Below are 18,886 nucleotides of genomic sequence, written 5' to 3'. Positions count from 1 at the left end.
AGGATACAACTGAGGAACAGCTGAAATGAAGAGATGTATAGGGCAAGTTATGAGGGGAGGGGTTCAGAGCTTCCCTGTTCTCTCCAGGCACAACATTCTCCAAATACCTTGATGGGTTCACCAACCGTACAGCCCTCCAAACCTTATTGTTTAAGTTTTTTATTTTTATGGAGGTTCCATTACATAGGCATGGTTTATTGGCCATTGGTGATGAAGTCTTCCAGCCCCTCTTCCCTCCTGTAAGTGGAAGGTGGTGGGTCTGAAAATTCCAACATTCTGATCATTCCTAGGTCTTTCTGGAGATTAGTCCCAATCCTAAAACTCTAGGAAGCCCCAACCAGTCACCTCATTAGGTATTAAAAGAGACACTCTTATCACTCTGAGGATTTCAAGATTTTACAAGTTCTGGTGTCAGGAACTCTGCGCAGGAACCAAATATATATTTATATTTCACACAGTTTTATCACCTTGGTTGATGAAAACATTTCCCACATTGTATGAAAATAATACACCTGTGTCTGGAAAGATGGAAAAGTGTGCGCTTTGCTATGTTTGCCTGAAAGTATGTAAGTGCTCTCTTATCAATAGTGATTAATAATGTATTAGTTGTACGCATGATTCTTCCTGCACAATAGGCACATACAGTAAAAATAGAACATGTTTGGGAGAGAAAGAACGTATTACATCATATAACCTTTTACACTCTACAAAACACTCTTACTAACTCATTTGAGAAAAATATTGACTGTATTCTTCCAAAAGATCTGTACGAACTTTCCAATAAGCACTCCATTCATTGCTTGGTAGGTTTCAGTCCCACCCTGCACCCCAAGGTAAATTACATTATTCCTTCCAGTTCCCTCTTAATATTAAAGGCTTCTCTGTTCCTCCCAGAGTAAAAGTCAAACCTCTTAGATTGTGAGTACTAGCAGAATGATAGGGCTCTGAAGCTGTGATTTCTGAGTTTAAATAACTAAGCCCACGTCCTTGTTTTGGCGCGCCCTTTATCTGTGACCTCATTATTATTTCTTGATCTGTAAAACAGACACATTAACGCCGATTCACTTCATATGTCTATTATCCGAATAGGATTTAAAATTCATTAGAATGGGCCAAACATGGGCTTTAGACAGATAAAGTGCAACATGTTAGCGACATCAGTCCATTAAATAATGTTGCTACAGTTAAAAAAAGACAACGCCAAACTTCTCTTTGCTAACTACAATTCCAGTTTCTTCCCACCCTTTCTTCTGAGTCTTTCGTTTCTGTTGGCTGAAATTGGAAGCAGGAAGGGAGTAGGGATTAGAAACCAGGAGTCGGACAAGGGCACAGAAGCCCAACAGACCGGTTAATCGTGTCTGCGATCCTCTCCTTTGCTTCCACCCAGGGGCTAAGCGCCTCCGGTAGAAATGACGATCCAGTCCATTCTCGGTCGAGGCCAGGGTCACACTGACCATTTCACAGAGCAGCACGAGTGCCATAGCAGGGTACCCACCCGGGAGCCCCTCCTCCGGTCACGCTCAGGGACACCCCCACGCCAGGTCACGCTCAGGGACACCCCCGCGCCGGGCCCCACGGGTCTCCACCCGCCTCCCTCGCGGGCACGCGCGGTAGGCGCGTGGCCGCGGCCTCTGACAGAGCGCGAGCGTGCGCTCCGCGGCCACCGTTTTTCCCGACTGCCGGAAGGAGCGGAGGCACCAGTATCCTGCTGCCTGTCCGTCAAGCAGTCGCCAACGCCACCTCGCTTCCGATTGGTGCGGGGCCTGGCCGGGCCCCTTCCAGCCCCGCCCCCCGCGGATGGACAGGCCGGGAGGGCGGGGCTGCGGGCAGGCCCGCCTAGCTGTCAGTTTACGGGGGCGGCCCGGCTGGCGGGCTGGCGACGCTCGCCGGCTACCTTTGCGCTCGCTCGCTCGCTAGCTCACGCGCGCTCCCTCTCGCCGCCTGTGGGGAAGTCCGGGCCGCTCCAGCGGCCGCCACTGCCTCGTCCGGATCTCCTCCTGGGTCCCCTTCTGGCTAAGTTCCTTCCTCCCGCACACCCCGCGTAGTCAGTGACCCGCGTAGGGTCCGGAGAGTCACCGCGGCGGCGCCGGTGGTGTTTAAACCATGTTTAGGAGGATTCTGCAGCGGGTAAGAGAGTGAAACCGTCCCCTGGCAGCACGTGAGCGGGAGAGCCCGGGGCTGCGGGTGCCGGGCTGGCAGTGGAGCAGGCGGGCGGGCGCCTTTCCTCTCTAGGCCCCGCTGCCCGGGAGGCGATTAGGCCGCGGTCGTCCGCCCCGGGGTCAGGCCGTGGGGGCAGGGAGGGCGTCTGGGGCGGCGGCGGGGCGACAGGCCGGGCCGGGGCCTGGAGCCCAGTCCCCCTTGGCCGCGCGCGCCCCAGCCCGGGACCGCTCCGCGCGGGGCTGTCAGTGCCGGAGGGCGGCGGGCGGGAGGGTGTGGTGCCGGCGCGTTCCTCCCGGATCCTCGAATGGCCGTGCGAAGGAGGGTGAGTGCCCGCGGGACTGGCCAGCCTGCTGCCCGCCAGGCTGCAGGTCCGCCGGGGGAGACCTCGGGAGGCTTGCTCAGCGCGGACCCTCCTCTCCGCGCCCGCGGTGCCCCCCAACTTTACACCTCGTGCACCTGCCACACTGGGCTTCGGTTTCGCATCTGGACAAGGTTGGAGCGTATATGGTGAAACCCGGCCTAGCATGGGCCCAATCGTGGTACCGACACTTACTGGCAAAGTCAGCTGAGAAAGAAGATATTACTCACTGTTGGAAACTTTTTTTTCTTCCCCCAATTAAAAATGCGGTGTCCCCTCCCAGCCAGCCCTTTTTTTGAGCTGTCCAAGGATAAATCCGCAGTAAGCTTTATCCAATGGTATACATTTACTTCTTCACTTTCTCCCAGCGCTATCTGTATTAAAAATCTGGAAGAAATCTTAAGATAACAAAGATTAGAGAATTGGAAAGCTGTAGGTGTATTGTTTAGGAATCAGTGCCTATAATAACATAAAATCCGTTTTCCTATAAGTGTTACTCTATTAAATTTCTGTTGGTTTTGGATGGCTTTTTTTTTTTTTTCTTATTGAGACAAATAGGGTGCAACAAAATAGAAATAATTGTATAGTTGATGCCAAACCCATTGTTGGTTATTGAGTGAGTAGGATAACTAATTTAAAAGACAGAAGAAATTAGTGAATCTGTGGTATTCAGCCAATGTGCCAAAGATATTGAGTCAACCACTATACAGAAAGGGAGTGTTCTTGCTGTTGCATAGCTTTTGTGAAATGTTCAAGTCATATGAAACTTGGTCATATATCAGGGGCAGAAATAGTTAACTTCTGTCTCTGCCACCCTTTATTGACATTTGATGATTTTTTTCTTTTGCAGAGGTTTTGTCAGAGTTTTTATTTTATTTTATTTTTTATCTTAAGCCGGTGATTTTGGCAGTAGCAAGGACATGCCCTTTGCTCTTGCCATAGTTTCTTGTGTTCAACAATAAAGACATCTGTGCATGATTTACTTGCAGTACTTAGAGATTTTTCTTTTATCGAACCTGCAGGAATGTGTTACATCATGCCTCAGATTTTTTTGTCATAGTTCCACAACTGAAAGTTAGATTCCCTGTGGTTTCTGTTAAAGTTTAGTTTTCAGAAATATGGGATGCTTTCCAGTACTCTTAATGTTGTTAAGCATTACAGTTATATAAAGATGACTCTTACTGTTGGTGCAAACACATCAACAGTGGTGTAAATTTCAGTTGACACTACAAAATCGGAATTTATTTAGGTTATTGCTGAAATGTGATATGGAGTCATCATATGTGAATAAGTCAGTTGACAATTAAGTTTCTTGACCATGGCACTGTTGATATTTGTGACTGGATAACTCTTTGTTGAGGGCTGTCCTTTTTATTGTAAGATGTTTAGCAGCATTCCTGGCTTCTACCCACTAGATGTGGAAGTGGACATTTAATGACAGTGCTGTGTAATAGAGGAATGAAGACTGCCCTGGGAGCTACTTTGTAGGAGGTTGTTGGGGCGGTCATGGAAAAATTCAGGAAGGGGAGCATGTTCGAAGCTTAAATGAGGGAAGGACATGTCTAGCAGAGGGAACAGCAAATGCCAAGACATGGACTCATAAAAACGTGGGTAATATTAGGGAGAACATGAACAATTAAGTTTAGGAAGTGAAATGATGTCCAGGGATTAGTGGGAGATGAGGCTACAGAGGTAGCTACAGATCAGATCAGGAAAGTCCTGCAAAGCCTTCCAGAGTTCAACTTTTATCTTGGAGACGGGTCAGTGTTAATGCTGAGCATTTAATAGGGGCATTTTGATAAAAGCCTTAAAGAAATCTTGTGATTTTATTAATAGTTTAGAATTTAGATTATATATTATATTAATTCCACAGGTGATATTTACTAACAGGTATAACTGGAATCTTTAAATTATGTAACATAGTAACCATTTTATTTTATCCCACCCTGATAATCTTACTTCTCAGCAGAGATATTAAGATATAAGATTGCTCTGACAGTTTGGCTCAGCAGTTAGAGCATTGGCCCATGCCAACTGAAGGGCTATGGGTTCGATTCCCAGTCAAGAGTTTGATCCCTAGCCCCCATTGGGGCTGTGAGGGAGGCAGCCAATCAATGTGTCTTTCTTACATGGATATTTCTCTCTCTTTCTCTCCCCACCCCCTCCCTTCCACTCTGTCTAAAAAATCAAAGTAAGGTATCCTTGGGTGAGGATTAACAACAACAAAAGATATAAGATTAAAACTAAAGTTGCTGATTTAGAGATTTGTTGTTTTTGTTTTTTAAAACCTCACCCGAGGATATTTTTTCATTCCTCTTCAGATATAGTGGGAGGGAGTGGGGGGGGGGGAGAGAGAGAGAGAGAGAGAGAGAGAGAGAGAGAGAGAGAGAGAAAGAGAGAGAAAGAAAGAGAAAGAGAAAGAAACATCCATGTGAGAGAGACACATCAACTGGCAGCCTCCCACACGGACCTCAACCAAGGCCAGGTACAAACCACAATGTGCCCTTGACTGGAATCAAACCCGCTACTCTTCGGTCCTTAGACCAAGGCTCCAACCACTGAACCAACCGGCCAAGGATAGAGATTTGTTTGAAGTGGTCTCCATGTTTTGAAATTATATTGCATTCCTTTAACAATATGTTTTCAGATGACCTTTTTGTTTTAACTGTTGTAATGTTCTTTTGAATAGTGTTTTTTAAATAACATTTTTGAAAGAAGAAACAGACAGTGTACGTACAATTATTATAACTCGGAGTCTTTGAACATCACCAATAAGGTCCCAGGGTACTTTACAGGAAATTTAGTTTCTGATTCCCTTCCTCCTGCTCCTCCTTTTTCTAAAGGGTGTCTCTCTGAGGCTTGAAAGGGTATGAAAAACAATTGAGGTAGCTCCAATATGTGGGTATTGACTATTTTGCTTAATAGTCCTTTGAAGAGAAATGTGAATTTAAAGTACTTGATGGCTAGAAAGATGATCAACGTTTAGTACTTTAGGCAGTTTATAAATTTTGTTGCATTTTCTTTCTTAAGTAACTTACTGTGATTCATTTTCTTTCTTAAGTAACTTACTTAGTGCATTTGATTTACTTTTACTGGTATATATCAATAATATTGCTAAAAAAATGGATCTAATTATTCTAGAATTGTAGAAATATGAAGCTTTTATGGTCAACAGGTCTGTCTCTCTCATTTAAAACATGAGAAAAGTAGAAACAGAGAGCTTCTGTGATTTACTTAAGGTAACACAGTTAGTAGATGTCAAAGCAGACTACAGTCAAATTTTTCCAACTTCCAATCTATTTCCCTTTTCTTGGCATCTTGTTGCTCCACCTACCCTCACCCCCACCCCCACCCCCACCCCCACCCCCACCCCCAGCTCACACACACACACAACTGGTGTAGTTAGTACTATGCTAGTCACTGTGGAAAGTATAGGAAAAATATGGGACTTAACTTTTCCCTCAAGGAACTTATATGATTAAGTGCCAAAGTAAATGATATAGCCAATTAAGGCTATAGTAGTACAGGGGAGGAAAGATTAGAAATGAATCTGTGTGAGTGGGAAGTCTCCTTGGAGAAAATGCATATAAGAAAAAGGGTTTTGAAGAAAGTGTGTGATTAGGAAAGGAAGAGAAAAGTTTCCTTCTAGGAAGAAATTATAGTATAATCAAAGACTCCTGAAAGGAGAATAAGTACATTCTTCCTGCCCACCTTCCTTTCTTTGCATATTGCCTTTCAGTAAACAAATATGTATAACATTTGCCATGCACTAGATACTGGAGACACAACAGTGAATATGACACAATTCGTACCCTTAGGTAGCTTAAACTAAGTGACTTTTAGAGAGAGATGTTTGGAGTAGAAAGAAATTGAGAGAGAAATTTACAAAAATAATGTGATACCTCCTTTTGGAGGTTTATGTTAGCTTATCCCTGTCCAATGCAGATGAGTCACACATGTAATTTAACGTTTCTAGTAGCCACATTTTAAAAAATAAAAAGAAAGAGATGGAATTAATTTAAAAAACATATTTCTTTTGTTTGGCTGGTGTGGCTCAGTAGTTGAGCGTTGACCCATGCACCAAGAGTTCACTGGTTCGATTCCTGGTCAGGACACATGCCCAGATTCCCAGTTGGGGGCATGCAGGAGGTGGCCAATCTGTGTTCTCTCTCATTGATGTTTCTATCTCTCTCACTTCTTCTCTCTCTCTAAAATCAATAAAGGAAAAAATAAAAAAAACCTCAACAATTTCTTTTGACCTAGTGTATCTAAAATACTTAACATGTAATCAATATAGAAATTATTAATGAGATACCTTACATTCTTTTTTGTACTAAGTCCTTGAAATCTGGTGTATATTTTGCACTAACAGCACATCTCAATTTGGACTAATCACATTTCAGCTGTTCAACAGCCTCATGTAGTTGGTAGCTACTGTATTGGATAGTTGCAGGTCTAGTTGAATACGTATCTAATTTTTAACTTTTTATTTAGAACTAATTTCAAACTTACAAAAAGTTTCAAGAATACAGTAATACAAGGAACACCTGTATGTGTTTCATTCAGGTTCACTTATTATTTAACATTTTATCCTATTTATCATTTGCTCGGTTTATTCTCTTTTCTTTATGGTTCCTTTTCCCTCCCTTTCCCCTTTCCTCTTCTACCTTTCCTTCCTCCCACTCTTTCTCTGTGCTGTTGGTATTCTTCTCTCCTCTTCCTCCTCCTCCTCCTCCCCCTCCCCCTCCTCCTCCTCCCCCTTCTTCTCCTCCTCCTCTTTCTTTACTTATTTTTCTGAATCATTTCAGGATCAGTTATGGTCTTTTCCTCTGCATACTTAAGTGAAGATTGGGGATATTTTCTTACATAACCACAGTATAGTTATCAACCACATAAATTTACATTGATTTAGTTTATAATCCATAATCTCAGTTTTGTCAGTTGATCTGATAATATTCTTGGTAGCATTTTCCTTCTCCAGTATAGTGTCCAGTTAGGGTTAGATATTATATTTAATTGTCATGCTTTAGCTTCTTTTAATATGGAACATTTCCACAGCTTTTCTTTGTAACTTTGACATTTGTGAAGCATATAGGTTCCCTCTTGCTTTTTTTTTTTTCCCCCCTGAGAATGTTCTATATGTTGTGATTGTCTGATGTTTTCTTGTGATTAGATTGAGATGATGTATTCTTGGCCAGAATGTTTCCTAGAAACTGTTGTGTCCTTCTCAGATTACCATGTCAGGAGGCCCATGATGTCTTTCTGACTTTCATAGGTAATTTAATTACCTTGTCAAAGGTCAAAATGTAGCTCAATTTTTCAACTGGATAATAATTATTATTTTTTTAATCTAATATGCAGATAGTTGTAAGACCATGTAAATATCCTGCTCCTTATCAACACGTTCCCTAGATTTAAAATCCGTTGCTGATTCATACCTGATCTAGTCTTCACCACAGTGGTGGCAAAATGATGATTTTTCCACTTCGGCATTCCCTCCACATTTATCATTTGGTCCTTGGGACCCCCCTGCCCCTTCCCTCCCGGCTCCCTTCCATCCTACTCCTAGCTCCCGTCCCTAGAAGTTCTCTTCCCTCTCAAATCCATGTCGCCTTCCTCCCTCCCTTCTTTCCTTTCCTATTGGTATGAACTCACAATTTCATTCTTTTTCATGGTTTATACTTGTCGCTGTACTTAATTATTTTGCTGCTTAAATTGCCTAAGATTTGAACAGTGGGAGGCACTTCAGCATGGCTCTTGTATCTCTTGACATGCTCCTACTGGTGCTTTGAGCTCTTCCTTAAACTTTCTGGCATAACAAGGTATTCCAAGCTCATCCTTTGTCTGTCCTTTCCCAGCCCTGAAATTGGCCATTTTTCCATTTTTCTGAGGAACACTTCTCTTTTTAGTGGGGAATGGTATTAAAGACCAAGGTCTGGGGTGGTTTTCCTTCTTGTTTCTTTCAGCAGACAAATCTAACTGAAATTTTGAACTTTATTCTGTAGGCATTAGGAGATTAATAATATTTCATTAAGCAGTGAAATATATTTAGCACAGAGGGGAGAAAAAATTAGTAGGAAGATAAGGGTGAGTTTAGTAAGGTTTGTTTGTGCGGGTTTCGTAGCCCAGATTCTGTCTCTGGTGATAGGGATGCCTTCCACCCTGTTGGTACAGGGAGGGTACTCTTCACATAGGAATCTTACCTCCTGCTTTCAGGAAGCAAAAGGAGGGTCAGAGTATCCTTTTTGCACATGCTGTTTCTTAAGTGCCTTTAAATAAAAATAATCAATATGCCTAAGTGGCATATTTTGAGTGACATATTCTGGTTTCCTTCAGGCACATAGTAGGAGTTAATACTGTTTGTTGAAATGAATATTAAAAGGAATGTTTTGGGAAGATTAATTCGTCAGTGTTGCATGCAATGTATTAAAACCATAGGAGAGCATGGGCAGAGATCAGATGGTAGTGATTTTAATATTTTAGGATTAAACAATTATGATTTATATTAGGATGATGGTTTTGTGAGCAGGAAAAAAATATGATGGATAGGGAAGACCTTTTGAACATATCTGTCCTCAAACATCTATTATGGGCCTACTATGTGCTGTGGACATATTGTTGAGTAAGACTGATGTGAACCCCTGAAGAGCTTAGTGTCTAGGGGAGGAGAGAGGAGCTGTTCAAAGGATCACATAACTATATGGACACATCCTTGGGTGCATGTTGGAAAGGAAAAACACAGAGAGCCCCGACAGACACAGCAAGAAGGCCTTGGTCTAAACTAAGATGCTAGGGAAGGTGGCTCAGATTAGTTACACATCTGTTTCATTAAATGATTACTTATTTATTGAAGTAAATTTTAGAAAGTAGGATTAATTTTCTCTCTGTAGGTTTATTTTCGGTGTGTTAAGAATAAAGGAGCTGGAACTAAGTTTTCTCTTCTAATCCTGGTGGTCTTTTGCTTGACCTGGAGACAATATAATTTACTGGTTAAGAACAAACTGTGGAGCCACACTACCTGCGTGGTATCCAACACCATTTACTAACCGAGTAGCTTTTTGGAAAGTTACTTGACTTCCCTGTTTCACTAAAATGGTCAGAATACTATAGTACCCTTCTCATAGGTTGTTGTGAGAACTAAATGAATTAATACATATAAAAGTCTTAACAGTATCTGGCACACAGTTAACGCTCTATAAAAGTTAGCTGCTGCTAATGTCGGTACAATAAAACCTCGATATAATGGACGAATTCGGGTGAGGGTGTGTTCATTAAAGGGAAAAAGTGTTATAATAAAGGCGTTATAATAAATGCATCTGTTAAAAAATTGACAAATTAGTCAATTTATTTGTTTTTACTTATGTGGACATATTTGTGTAACTAAAATTAAGCATGTATGAAAAGTTTAATTTCACAGAAAAGTTTTCTATATGTCCTGAATAGGTCTAGTAAATGTGTACATTCACCAGTCACTGTGAGTAAACAAATGCACACGGCTGGGGTGTGGCTTAGCCCATGTGGGAACATGGACAGCACATGTTAGAACTGCTGCGGAGTCATGGCTAGTTAGGCCCAGAGATTAGAGCGTCGGCCTGAGGACCGAAGGATTGTGGGTTCAATTCCCAATCAAGGACACATACCTGGGTTGCAGGTTCGTTCTCTGACCCCTGTTGAGGACATGTGGGAGGCAACCAGTCACTGTGTCTTTCTCATATCGATATTTCTCTCGCTCTCCACATGCCCCCTACCACACTGTCTAAAAATCAATGGAAAAATATCCTCAGATAAGGATTAACAAAAAACAAACAAACAAAAAACTGCTGTAGAAAGTCATGCCACCCAAAAGCAGAACCAATTACTGTGCACAATGTGGTGTGATCACGTGCTAATTATTCTCTGAATATTGTTTACCAGCAATGACTCTTGGATTTAAATATGTAGACTATAGCCTGGCTGGTATGGCTCAGTGGTTGAGTGTCGACCCATGCATCAAGAGGTTACTGGTTCTATTCCTGGTCAGGAACCATGCTTAGGTTGTGGACCTGATCCCCACTGAAGGGCATGCAGGAGGGGGCCAATTGATGTTCTCTCTCATAGATGTCTTTATGTCTCTCCCTTTCTCTAAAATCAATAAATAATAATTATTAAAAAACATGTTGACTATAGTTATAGATATGTAATATTTATTTATGTTGGTGAAATTACTACCATGTTTTTTCCAACATATGGGCTATTCTCTAAAATTAAAAAAAAAATAATAGTGAATTAATAACAAAAAAGATGACCTGTTAATTTAATCTTGGTTAAAATCATTTAAAAATTAACAGGGCTTTAATTTTCACATATGACATATGGATTGGAAATTTTGTCTGTTAAATTCTAAGTCCATTAAATCAAGGTCTGTAAAATCGAGGATTTATTGTATTATTATTACTATTGTTATATACTCTAAATTTCTTTAAGGAACACTTTTCTTATCACTCCCTTGCTTTATGTTGTTTTTTAAAAAAATCTGTGTGTGTGTAGACATTTATTCATCATAATGTTGAACATTTATTCTGTGCTAATTGCTGTGCTGAGTTTAGGGATAAAAAATTTCTTGAGTTTTAGTGGGAGAGACAGATACTTTAAATAATTACAAAGCAATGTGATAAGTGTTAATAGATACATAGGAAATATTTGAGTACAAAAAATAAAGTAACTAATTCTGTGGCAGAAGGGTGTGGGAGAATTTGGGGCATAGAGAGGGAATAGAGATTGTTGAAGGCTTTGCAGAAGCAAGACGAGTGACTAAGGCAAGAAGGAGCAATGGAGAGAAGGCATTTTAGAGACAGGGACCAGGTAAATGCTAGAGCCTGAAATAGCCTAGCTCAACATAGGGGAATTGTAAGTATTTCTGCATTGGAATAGGGATAGTTATAAGAGATGAGAATGGAAAGCGTTTTGGACTTTATACTAAGGAGCCATGGAAATTTTTAAATGATGAAATTTATAATAAGGAAACCCCTCAAAAATATTTTTTCCAAGTAATCTTCATAAAAATTAATCAGGTGAATGAATCACTCTTCTGTTTAAAATCTGTTGGTGACTACTCAGTGCCCATAGGAGATGTCCAGATTCTTTACATTGGCACATATGAACTTAATGTTCTGGTCCCATTAACACCATTTCAGGCTCATCTCCACACATCTCTGTACATATACTGGCTTTGCTATTGTCACTAATTGTGTTTCCCACAACTTACCCTGTTCTCTCATCAAACATCTATAGAAGCTCTTTATTCTGTTCAGAGTGTCCTGCAATCACTTGTTCACATTGCTCAGTTAAGGTGACACTAGAAGTTATTTGCTTGCTTTTTTTTTTCTCTTATTCTCTCAAAACACCCCATGCTAATGAAGAAAATGGGCTTACTAGCATCCTCCCACAGCCACATCAAATTACAACTAAACCACAGAACAACCATCATTCAGAACTGCCCGAAATCTAGCTGAACAGAAGTTCTACAACTAAAGATAGAAAGAAGAAGCCACATTGAGACTGGTAGGAGGGGTGGAAATGTGGACAGGCTGGTCCCCCATCTGTGTGTGGTGGATTTGGGAGGGATATCTCAGCTGTGGAGGTTCCCCCTGAGAAGCAAGGGGTCCCAGCCCCGCACTATTCCTTCTAACCCAGGGTTCCAGTGCCAGAAAGAGACATTCCCATAACTTCCGGCTGTAAAAACACTCAGAATTGTGGCTGGGTTAGATGGAAGATGCTGGAGTTCCAGGCCATTCCTCTGAAAGGACCCAGGCATGGACTTGCTCAGACTCACTGCCTCCTTGCTCCAGCACTGAGGCAGCAGCTTGAAAGGAACCAGGGACATACGAGGAGGAACTGACTGCCTAGCATCAGGGTAAGAGCTGTAGGGGTAGTTTTCTCCCAGACAGAAGGGCAGGCAGAGCCATTGTTCCTTTTCAGAGCCCTTCCCCCACAGAGCCAGCAGGTGGGTGTCATATCTGAGTCTCCAACTACCTGGATATCACTATGTACCCCACCCTGGTGATTTCCTGAAACCTTGCCCCACCAACTTGTGGGCCCACCCAGGCTGTTTGCAGTGGTTTTCTATACAAATGGTCTATCTTGGCTGATGCTTCAGACTTTCTTAAAATCTCTCAAACAAGCAGTATCTAGCCTTGGCCTGCTCCATACCTCTAGCTAAGTGGCCCCAGGCCTAGCACTAGAGGCAGCTTGGCCTCTTCTGTGTACCTCCAAGCCCAGCACAAGAAGAGCCATTCATAGATTGCTTTGTAGCTCACACTGGGTGGTCCTGGGCAGAACATAGGTGGTCGCTGACCTTAGCCTGTACCTCCTGGATGGCCCAGAGGCAGCACATCCAATGGTCAACTGCAGACCATGTCGAAGTACCACCCAACCACCTCTGTAAGCGACACACTCAAGGGGTGGACTCAGCAGGTAGCAGAGCCTTGCTGAAGTAAGTCCTGTTCCATGGGGTGAGGCTCTACACAGCTGATCTTGCAGTCCTTGCAACCCATTGGTCTGGGGTAAATCTCATTGAGGTGCCAAGAGCAGTTAGGCTCAACTAAAACAGGAGGGTGTACACAGCCCACACAGGGGTCAGGTTGTACACCTGGACTGCCCAGCTTTGGTGAATGGGAAGGCTGTGCCACCGGACCTTACAGGATACCTACTACATTAGGCCACTCTACCAAACCCAGGAGACATAGCAGCTCTACCTTTACATAGAAACAAACATTTTGTCTCCTGCCAAAATGAGGAGACAAAAGAAACATGTCTCAAATGAAAGAATAAAACTTTAGCAAAGAACTAAAGAAATGGATATAAGTAATCTACTAGATGCAGAATTAAAAACATAGGTTATAAGGATGAATTTAAGGGAAGAGTAGATGAAGTTAGAGAGAACTTCAGCAGCATAAAAAGGACATGGAAACCATTAAAAAAAAAAAACAGAAATGAAGAATATACTAACTGAAATGAAGAATAATTTACAGGGAATCAAAGAGCAGATGAAGCCAAGAATCAAAACAGCGATTTGGAATACAAGGAAGCAAAAATACCCAACCAGAATAGCAAAAAGAAAAAATAATCCAAAAAAATGGGGAACATGTAAGGAGCCTCTGGGACAACTTTAAACATACCAACATTTGCATGATGAGGGTGCTGGAATGAGAAACGAGAGAGCAGGAAATTGAAAACCTCCTTGAACAAATAATGACAGAAAACTTTATTAACCTGGTGAAGGAAATAGACATACCAATCCAGGAAGCATAGAGAGCTCTCAAAAAGATGAACCTAGCCCTGGCTGGTATGTCTTAGTTGGTTGAGAGTTGTCCGATGCACCAAAAAGTTGCCAGTTTGATTACTGATCAGGCACATGCCAGGTAGTGAGTTTGGTTTCCAGTCAGGGTATGTGCAGGAGGCAACTGATAATTGTTTTTTTTTTATCACATCAATGTTTCTGTCTCCCTCTTTTCCCTTCCTTTCCTCTCTGTCTAAAATCAATAAAAACATTTAAAAAAAGATAAACCCATTTAGGCCTATACTAAGACACATCATAATTAAAATGCCAAAGGTTAAAGACAGAGAATCTTAAAAGCAGCAGGAGAAAAGCAGTTAGTTACCTACAAGGGAGCTCCCATAGATTGTTAGGTGGTTTCTCAATAGAAACTTTGCAGGCCAAATGGAATTGGGAAGAAATATTCAAAGTGATGAAAAGCATGGACCTAAAACCAAAATTACTTTATCCACTTAAAATTGAAGGACACATAAAGAACATCTCAGACAAGGAAAATATAAAGGGATTTATCACCACCAAACCAGTATTTCATGAAATGTTAGAGTCTTCTTTAAGAAGGAGAAGAAAAAAAAATGATAAAAAATGTGGACAATACAATGGCAATAAATACACATCTATCAACAATTGGATCTAAAAAAACAAAATAAGCCAAGAATTAGAACAGAAGGTCTTATAGATAACAGAGAACATTTTGATGGTTGCCAGATGGGAGGAAGGTAGAGGTAATTGGTAAAAGAGGCGAAGGGCTTAAGAAGTATAAATTGGTGGTAACAGAATAGTTATGGGGATGTAAAGTACAGCATAGGGAATATAGTAAGTAACATTCCAGTAACTATGTATGGTGTCAGATGGGTACCAGATTTATTGGGATGATTACTTAGTAAGTTATATAAAGTCTAATCACTAAAGTGTACATCAGAAATTAATATAATATTGTATGTCAACTGTAACTGAAAATAAAAAATGATTTAAGGTGTAAAAAAGAAAGAATTGATAGGATTTGTTGGTTTGTAAGTAGTTGGGTAGCTGAGAGGATGGTGGAATGGACTAAGGTAAAGAATAGAGGTAAAGGTTTGGGGAAGAAAGTGAGTGTGACTTAGAAGTGTAGACACCCCAATAGAGATGTTCACTAGGCAAGTGGAAATATAGGTCCAGCACTCAGGTGACAGGTGGAAGCAAGTATGTATGAATGTTGGAGAGAATTCAAGTCAAATAAGGACTGAAAAGTGTCCAGTGGATGGAACAGTTAGAGCATACCTAGTTCACTTTCAGGAGAGTCATAGGGATAAATGATTGGGAAGTAAGGAAATAAATTTAAAATTTATTTTAAAAAGTAAAAATATTAAGTAGCACAGATTACCTGTCTAAGAAATATGGAAGAGAGGAAACAAAGTAATTAACTATTAAATGTATGAATATAATCTGTCATCCTTGAACAACTCTCTAATAAATGCTTTTTATTTTCAAGGATCACAAATTGTACCAAATTAGTTTAAGTTGAAAGGAGAATTTATTGTGAGGTTTCAAGGTGATTGAAGAATAAGATGTGTTGTACTCTTATGTTTCTAGAGAGTAGTACCGAGAATGGTGTTGGAGGCAGCTCTTCCCTCTATCTTACACTTTCTCATGGATCACTTGTGTCTGCATCTCTGCATCCATCCTCTTTGCTACTGCGTTCTCAGTGTCCCAGGACTTCACATTGCCACCTGATCACATGATTCTACTTGATTGTCATCTACCATTACACAACCAACTGGCCCAGTGTCTCAATTCCCAAATTCTGAGAGAAGACTCTGAAATGTCCTCAGTCTTGTTGGGTCATGCATGCATTGGTGTCTAGCTGGCCAAACAGAGTTGCTTCCCTCAGGTCAGGTATTTATTGCTGGTTTAGTAATCTGAGGTTAGGAATGTAGTGGGGTCATATGATACTTAAGATTCCTCCTTCTAGGAGCTGTAGCAAATCTTTTACAAATCACTCTCGAAATAAACTTTGTCATGGCTCTGGAATATTAACAATTATGAGTGGGTTTATTGGGTTCTAAGAATAAATGATTAATCAGATTAGCTCAAAAACAGGATGATTGTGGATGCACTTAGCAATTAGAAATATGGAATTTCATGGAAATTGAAAACCAAAAATTTAATATGGAGCCGAGCCTCTGAAACATTTTTATTGCAAGACTTTGAAGGATCCAACACAGTTTTGTTCAGGACCTCCATGACAGGGCTTTATAGGTTTGTTTTTGTTGTTTTTTGTTTTGGTTTGTTTGTTTTTATTTTGTAATACCAAACATTAATTGTGAACCTGTTTTAAATCTTTTTTTTTTTATCCTCACCCGAGGACATTTTTTGATATTTTGTTCAGATAGAGTGGGAGGGAGAGAGAGAGAGAGAAACATCGACATGAAAGGGGCACATCGAGTAGTTGCCACCCGCACAACCTAACCTGGGCCGGGGACAAACTGCAAATGAGGTACGTGCCCTTAGCGGGAACCGAACCAGAGTCTCTGGGGACCGCAGGCCGACGCTCTAACCGCTGAGCCAAACTGGCCAGGGCCTGTTTTAAATCTTAAATAAACTTTTAACAGATATTGTGAACTATGTAAACAAATCATTCAAACTTCCCTGAAATTCATTGTACCATCTAATCCCAAAAACTTGACCTTCTTTGTAAATCTATAAAAGCAAAGTGAATTTCAAATAAATTCCAACACAGAATAAATATTTTAGATATTTTTTCTTTCACTCAAGAATTCATTATTAGATGCAGGGTACTATACTTACAAACTTATATAGGATTTTACCATGAAATACCAATTGCATTATTGTTTTGCAGCAAAAACAAACAACTAGCCAAACAAAACAATTTTGACATTGTTCTAGTTTATCACACTGCCTTTCACTTGCTTTGTGTGGAAAACTTGCCTGGCTTTATTTAAAAGATTGTAATTTCTCTAAAATAAAGTAGGGGAATATGCTATTTGACTTGGTGAAATATTTTTGAAACATGACAAAAAAAATCAATTGTATTAATTTTAAAAAGAGCCCGGCTGGTGTGTCTCAGTGGTTGAGCGTTGACCCACGCACCAAGAGGTCACTGGTTCAATTTTCCATTCAGGGCACATGCCCAGGTTGCAGGCTTGATCCCTGGTAGGGGGTGTGCAGGAGGCAGCCAATTGATGTTGATGCTTCTCTCACTCATCTATGTTTCTACCTCTCTCTCCCTTTCCTTTCCTCTCTCTCTGAAAAAAACAACTAAAGAAAAGATTAAAAAGAAAAAAAAAAAAAAAGAAAGAACTATTTGTATATACATGCTTTTTAGAGATATGGAGGTTAATACCAAAAAAACACCATAAAGTGGAAGCATCCAGGAGGAATTAGTGTGCTATTACACTTTTACAACCCTTATAGTATGAATTTTATTTTTCAAACTTGATACATGTATTATTTTGATAGAAATAATGCTTAACATTTTTTTTTTAATTCTCACCCGAGGATAGATTTCTATTTATCTTCAGATAGAGTGGGAAGGAGGGAGAGAGAGAAAGATTGACTTGAGAGGGACACATCGACTGGTTGCCTCCCGCACGACCCCAACCAGGGCGAGGGACGAACCACAACCAAGGTACATGCCCTTGACTGTAATCGAACCTGCAGCTCATTGGTCCACGGGCTAACGCTCTAACTGCTGAGCCAAACCAGCCTGGGCATACTTAACATTTTTAAAGATCCTTCAGAATGAAACCCATTATAGAAAATATTGGTTTTGATAATCTTTTCAGACTTACTCTTTTTGGATTTCACATCTTGTACCAATGTCCCAGCAATACTAAATTAAATACAGTTTCTCAAAACCTGCCCTCTTGTCTCTGTCTCTGTCGCTTTTCCCAGGTCCTCCCTCTATCCCTCCTGTTCTTTCTTTAATTTATTTATTTTTGATCACCACCCGAGGATATTTTTTTCCCATTTGTCTTCAGAGTGGGAGGAAGGGAGAGAGACACATCAATCGGTTGCCTCCTGCATGATCCTGACCAGAGCTGGGGACCTGACCACAACCGAGGTATGTACCCTGGACCAAAATTGGACCCGTGACTCTTTGGTTTGCAGACCAATGCTCTAACGGTTGAGCCAAATCAACCAGGGCCTTTCTTTCTTTCTTATTGTTTCTTGATGGTAGAGTTCTGCTGTTAAAGATCTCAGTGATTCTTCACATATTTGTGTCCCTTACTTTCGTTTCTGCTATCAGCTAATTTTCTCACCATCTATTTTAGGTTTTTTCTTCATAGTTTCTGTATACTCAGGGTCTGTGGTCTTTGAAACTTTGGCTGGGTTATAACTTTAATTTGCTCAAGTCCCTCATGTACTCGTACTTTACCTCCTGACTGCACTGTGTATCTGCTTAGTGCCACTCTGTGCAGCTTAGTCATTTCTCTTCATAGTTTGCAACTTAAGAGCCTGAGCGTAGGACTCAGCAGTAGTTCTTGGCATTGTTTTTTTTTTTGGGGGGGGGGGGGTCTTTTTATTGTCTGATAGCTAGCTTATGAATGGTTGCTGTTGGTCCAGGTGATCACATCTGTCAACTGGCAATAGATGTGGGGTCATATAACCTGGCTGTCTTGGGTTGTGTTCACAATATGGGCTATGGTAGAGTAACTTACTTTTTAGGATGGATCCATGCCCATTACATGCAGTGTGATTAACTGACATATTTATTTCAATAACATGAATAATTTAGTTGATTAGCCATCTGTTTAAGAGTTGCATGGGCCTTAGCAGTAGATGAAATGTACTAAACCCACATTTTACTTCTTAGTTTTTTTTTGTTTTTGTTTTTGTTTTTTATCCTCACCCAAGGACATTTTTCCTTTTTTGTTCTGGTAGAGTGGGAGGGAGAGACAGGAACAGAGAGAGAGAGAGAGAGAGAGAGAGAAAGAAACATCGATGTGAAAGGGACACATCGAGTGGCTGCCACCCGCACAACCAACCAGGGCCGGGGACAAACTGCAACCGAGGTACGTGTCCTTAGCGGGAACCGAACCCGGGCCTCTCAGGAC

At 41.0% G+C, this 18,886-nt stretch overlaps 1 protein-coding gene across 4 annotated transcripts in view; it reads left to right on the top strand.

Annotated features, from left to right (window-relative positions):
- Positions 1-1,921: 1,921 nt before the first annotated feature.
- The window catches only part of EEA1 (early endosome antigen 1), a 135,095-nt gene continuing 118,130 nt past the window's right edge, over positions 1,922-18,886 (top strand). For all 4 annotated transcript variants that reach the window (XM_036252240.1, XM_036252239.1, XM_036252238.1 and 1 more), the window contains exon 1: positions 1,922-2,127. In XM_036252240.1, the coding sequence (XP_036108133.1) occupies positions 2,104-2,127 (24 nt within the window). In that variant the 5' untranslated portion in view covers positions 1,922-2,103. The remainder of the gene's footprint in view (positions 2,128-18,886) is intronic.

This window comes from Molossus molossus, unplaced genomic scaffold (assembly GCF_014108415.1).
Source record: "Molossus molossus isolate mMolMol1 unplaced genomic scaffold, mMolMol1.p scaffold_m16_p_10, whole genome shotgun sequence".
In the NCBI taxonomy this organism is placed as follows: domain Eukaryota; kingdom Metazoa; phylum Chordata; class Mammalia; order Chiroptera; family Molossidae; genus Molossus; species Molossus molossus.
The sequence above is the reverse complement of the archived record's forward strand: the minus strand, read 5'-3'. Positions and strand labels throughout refer to the sequence as shown.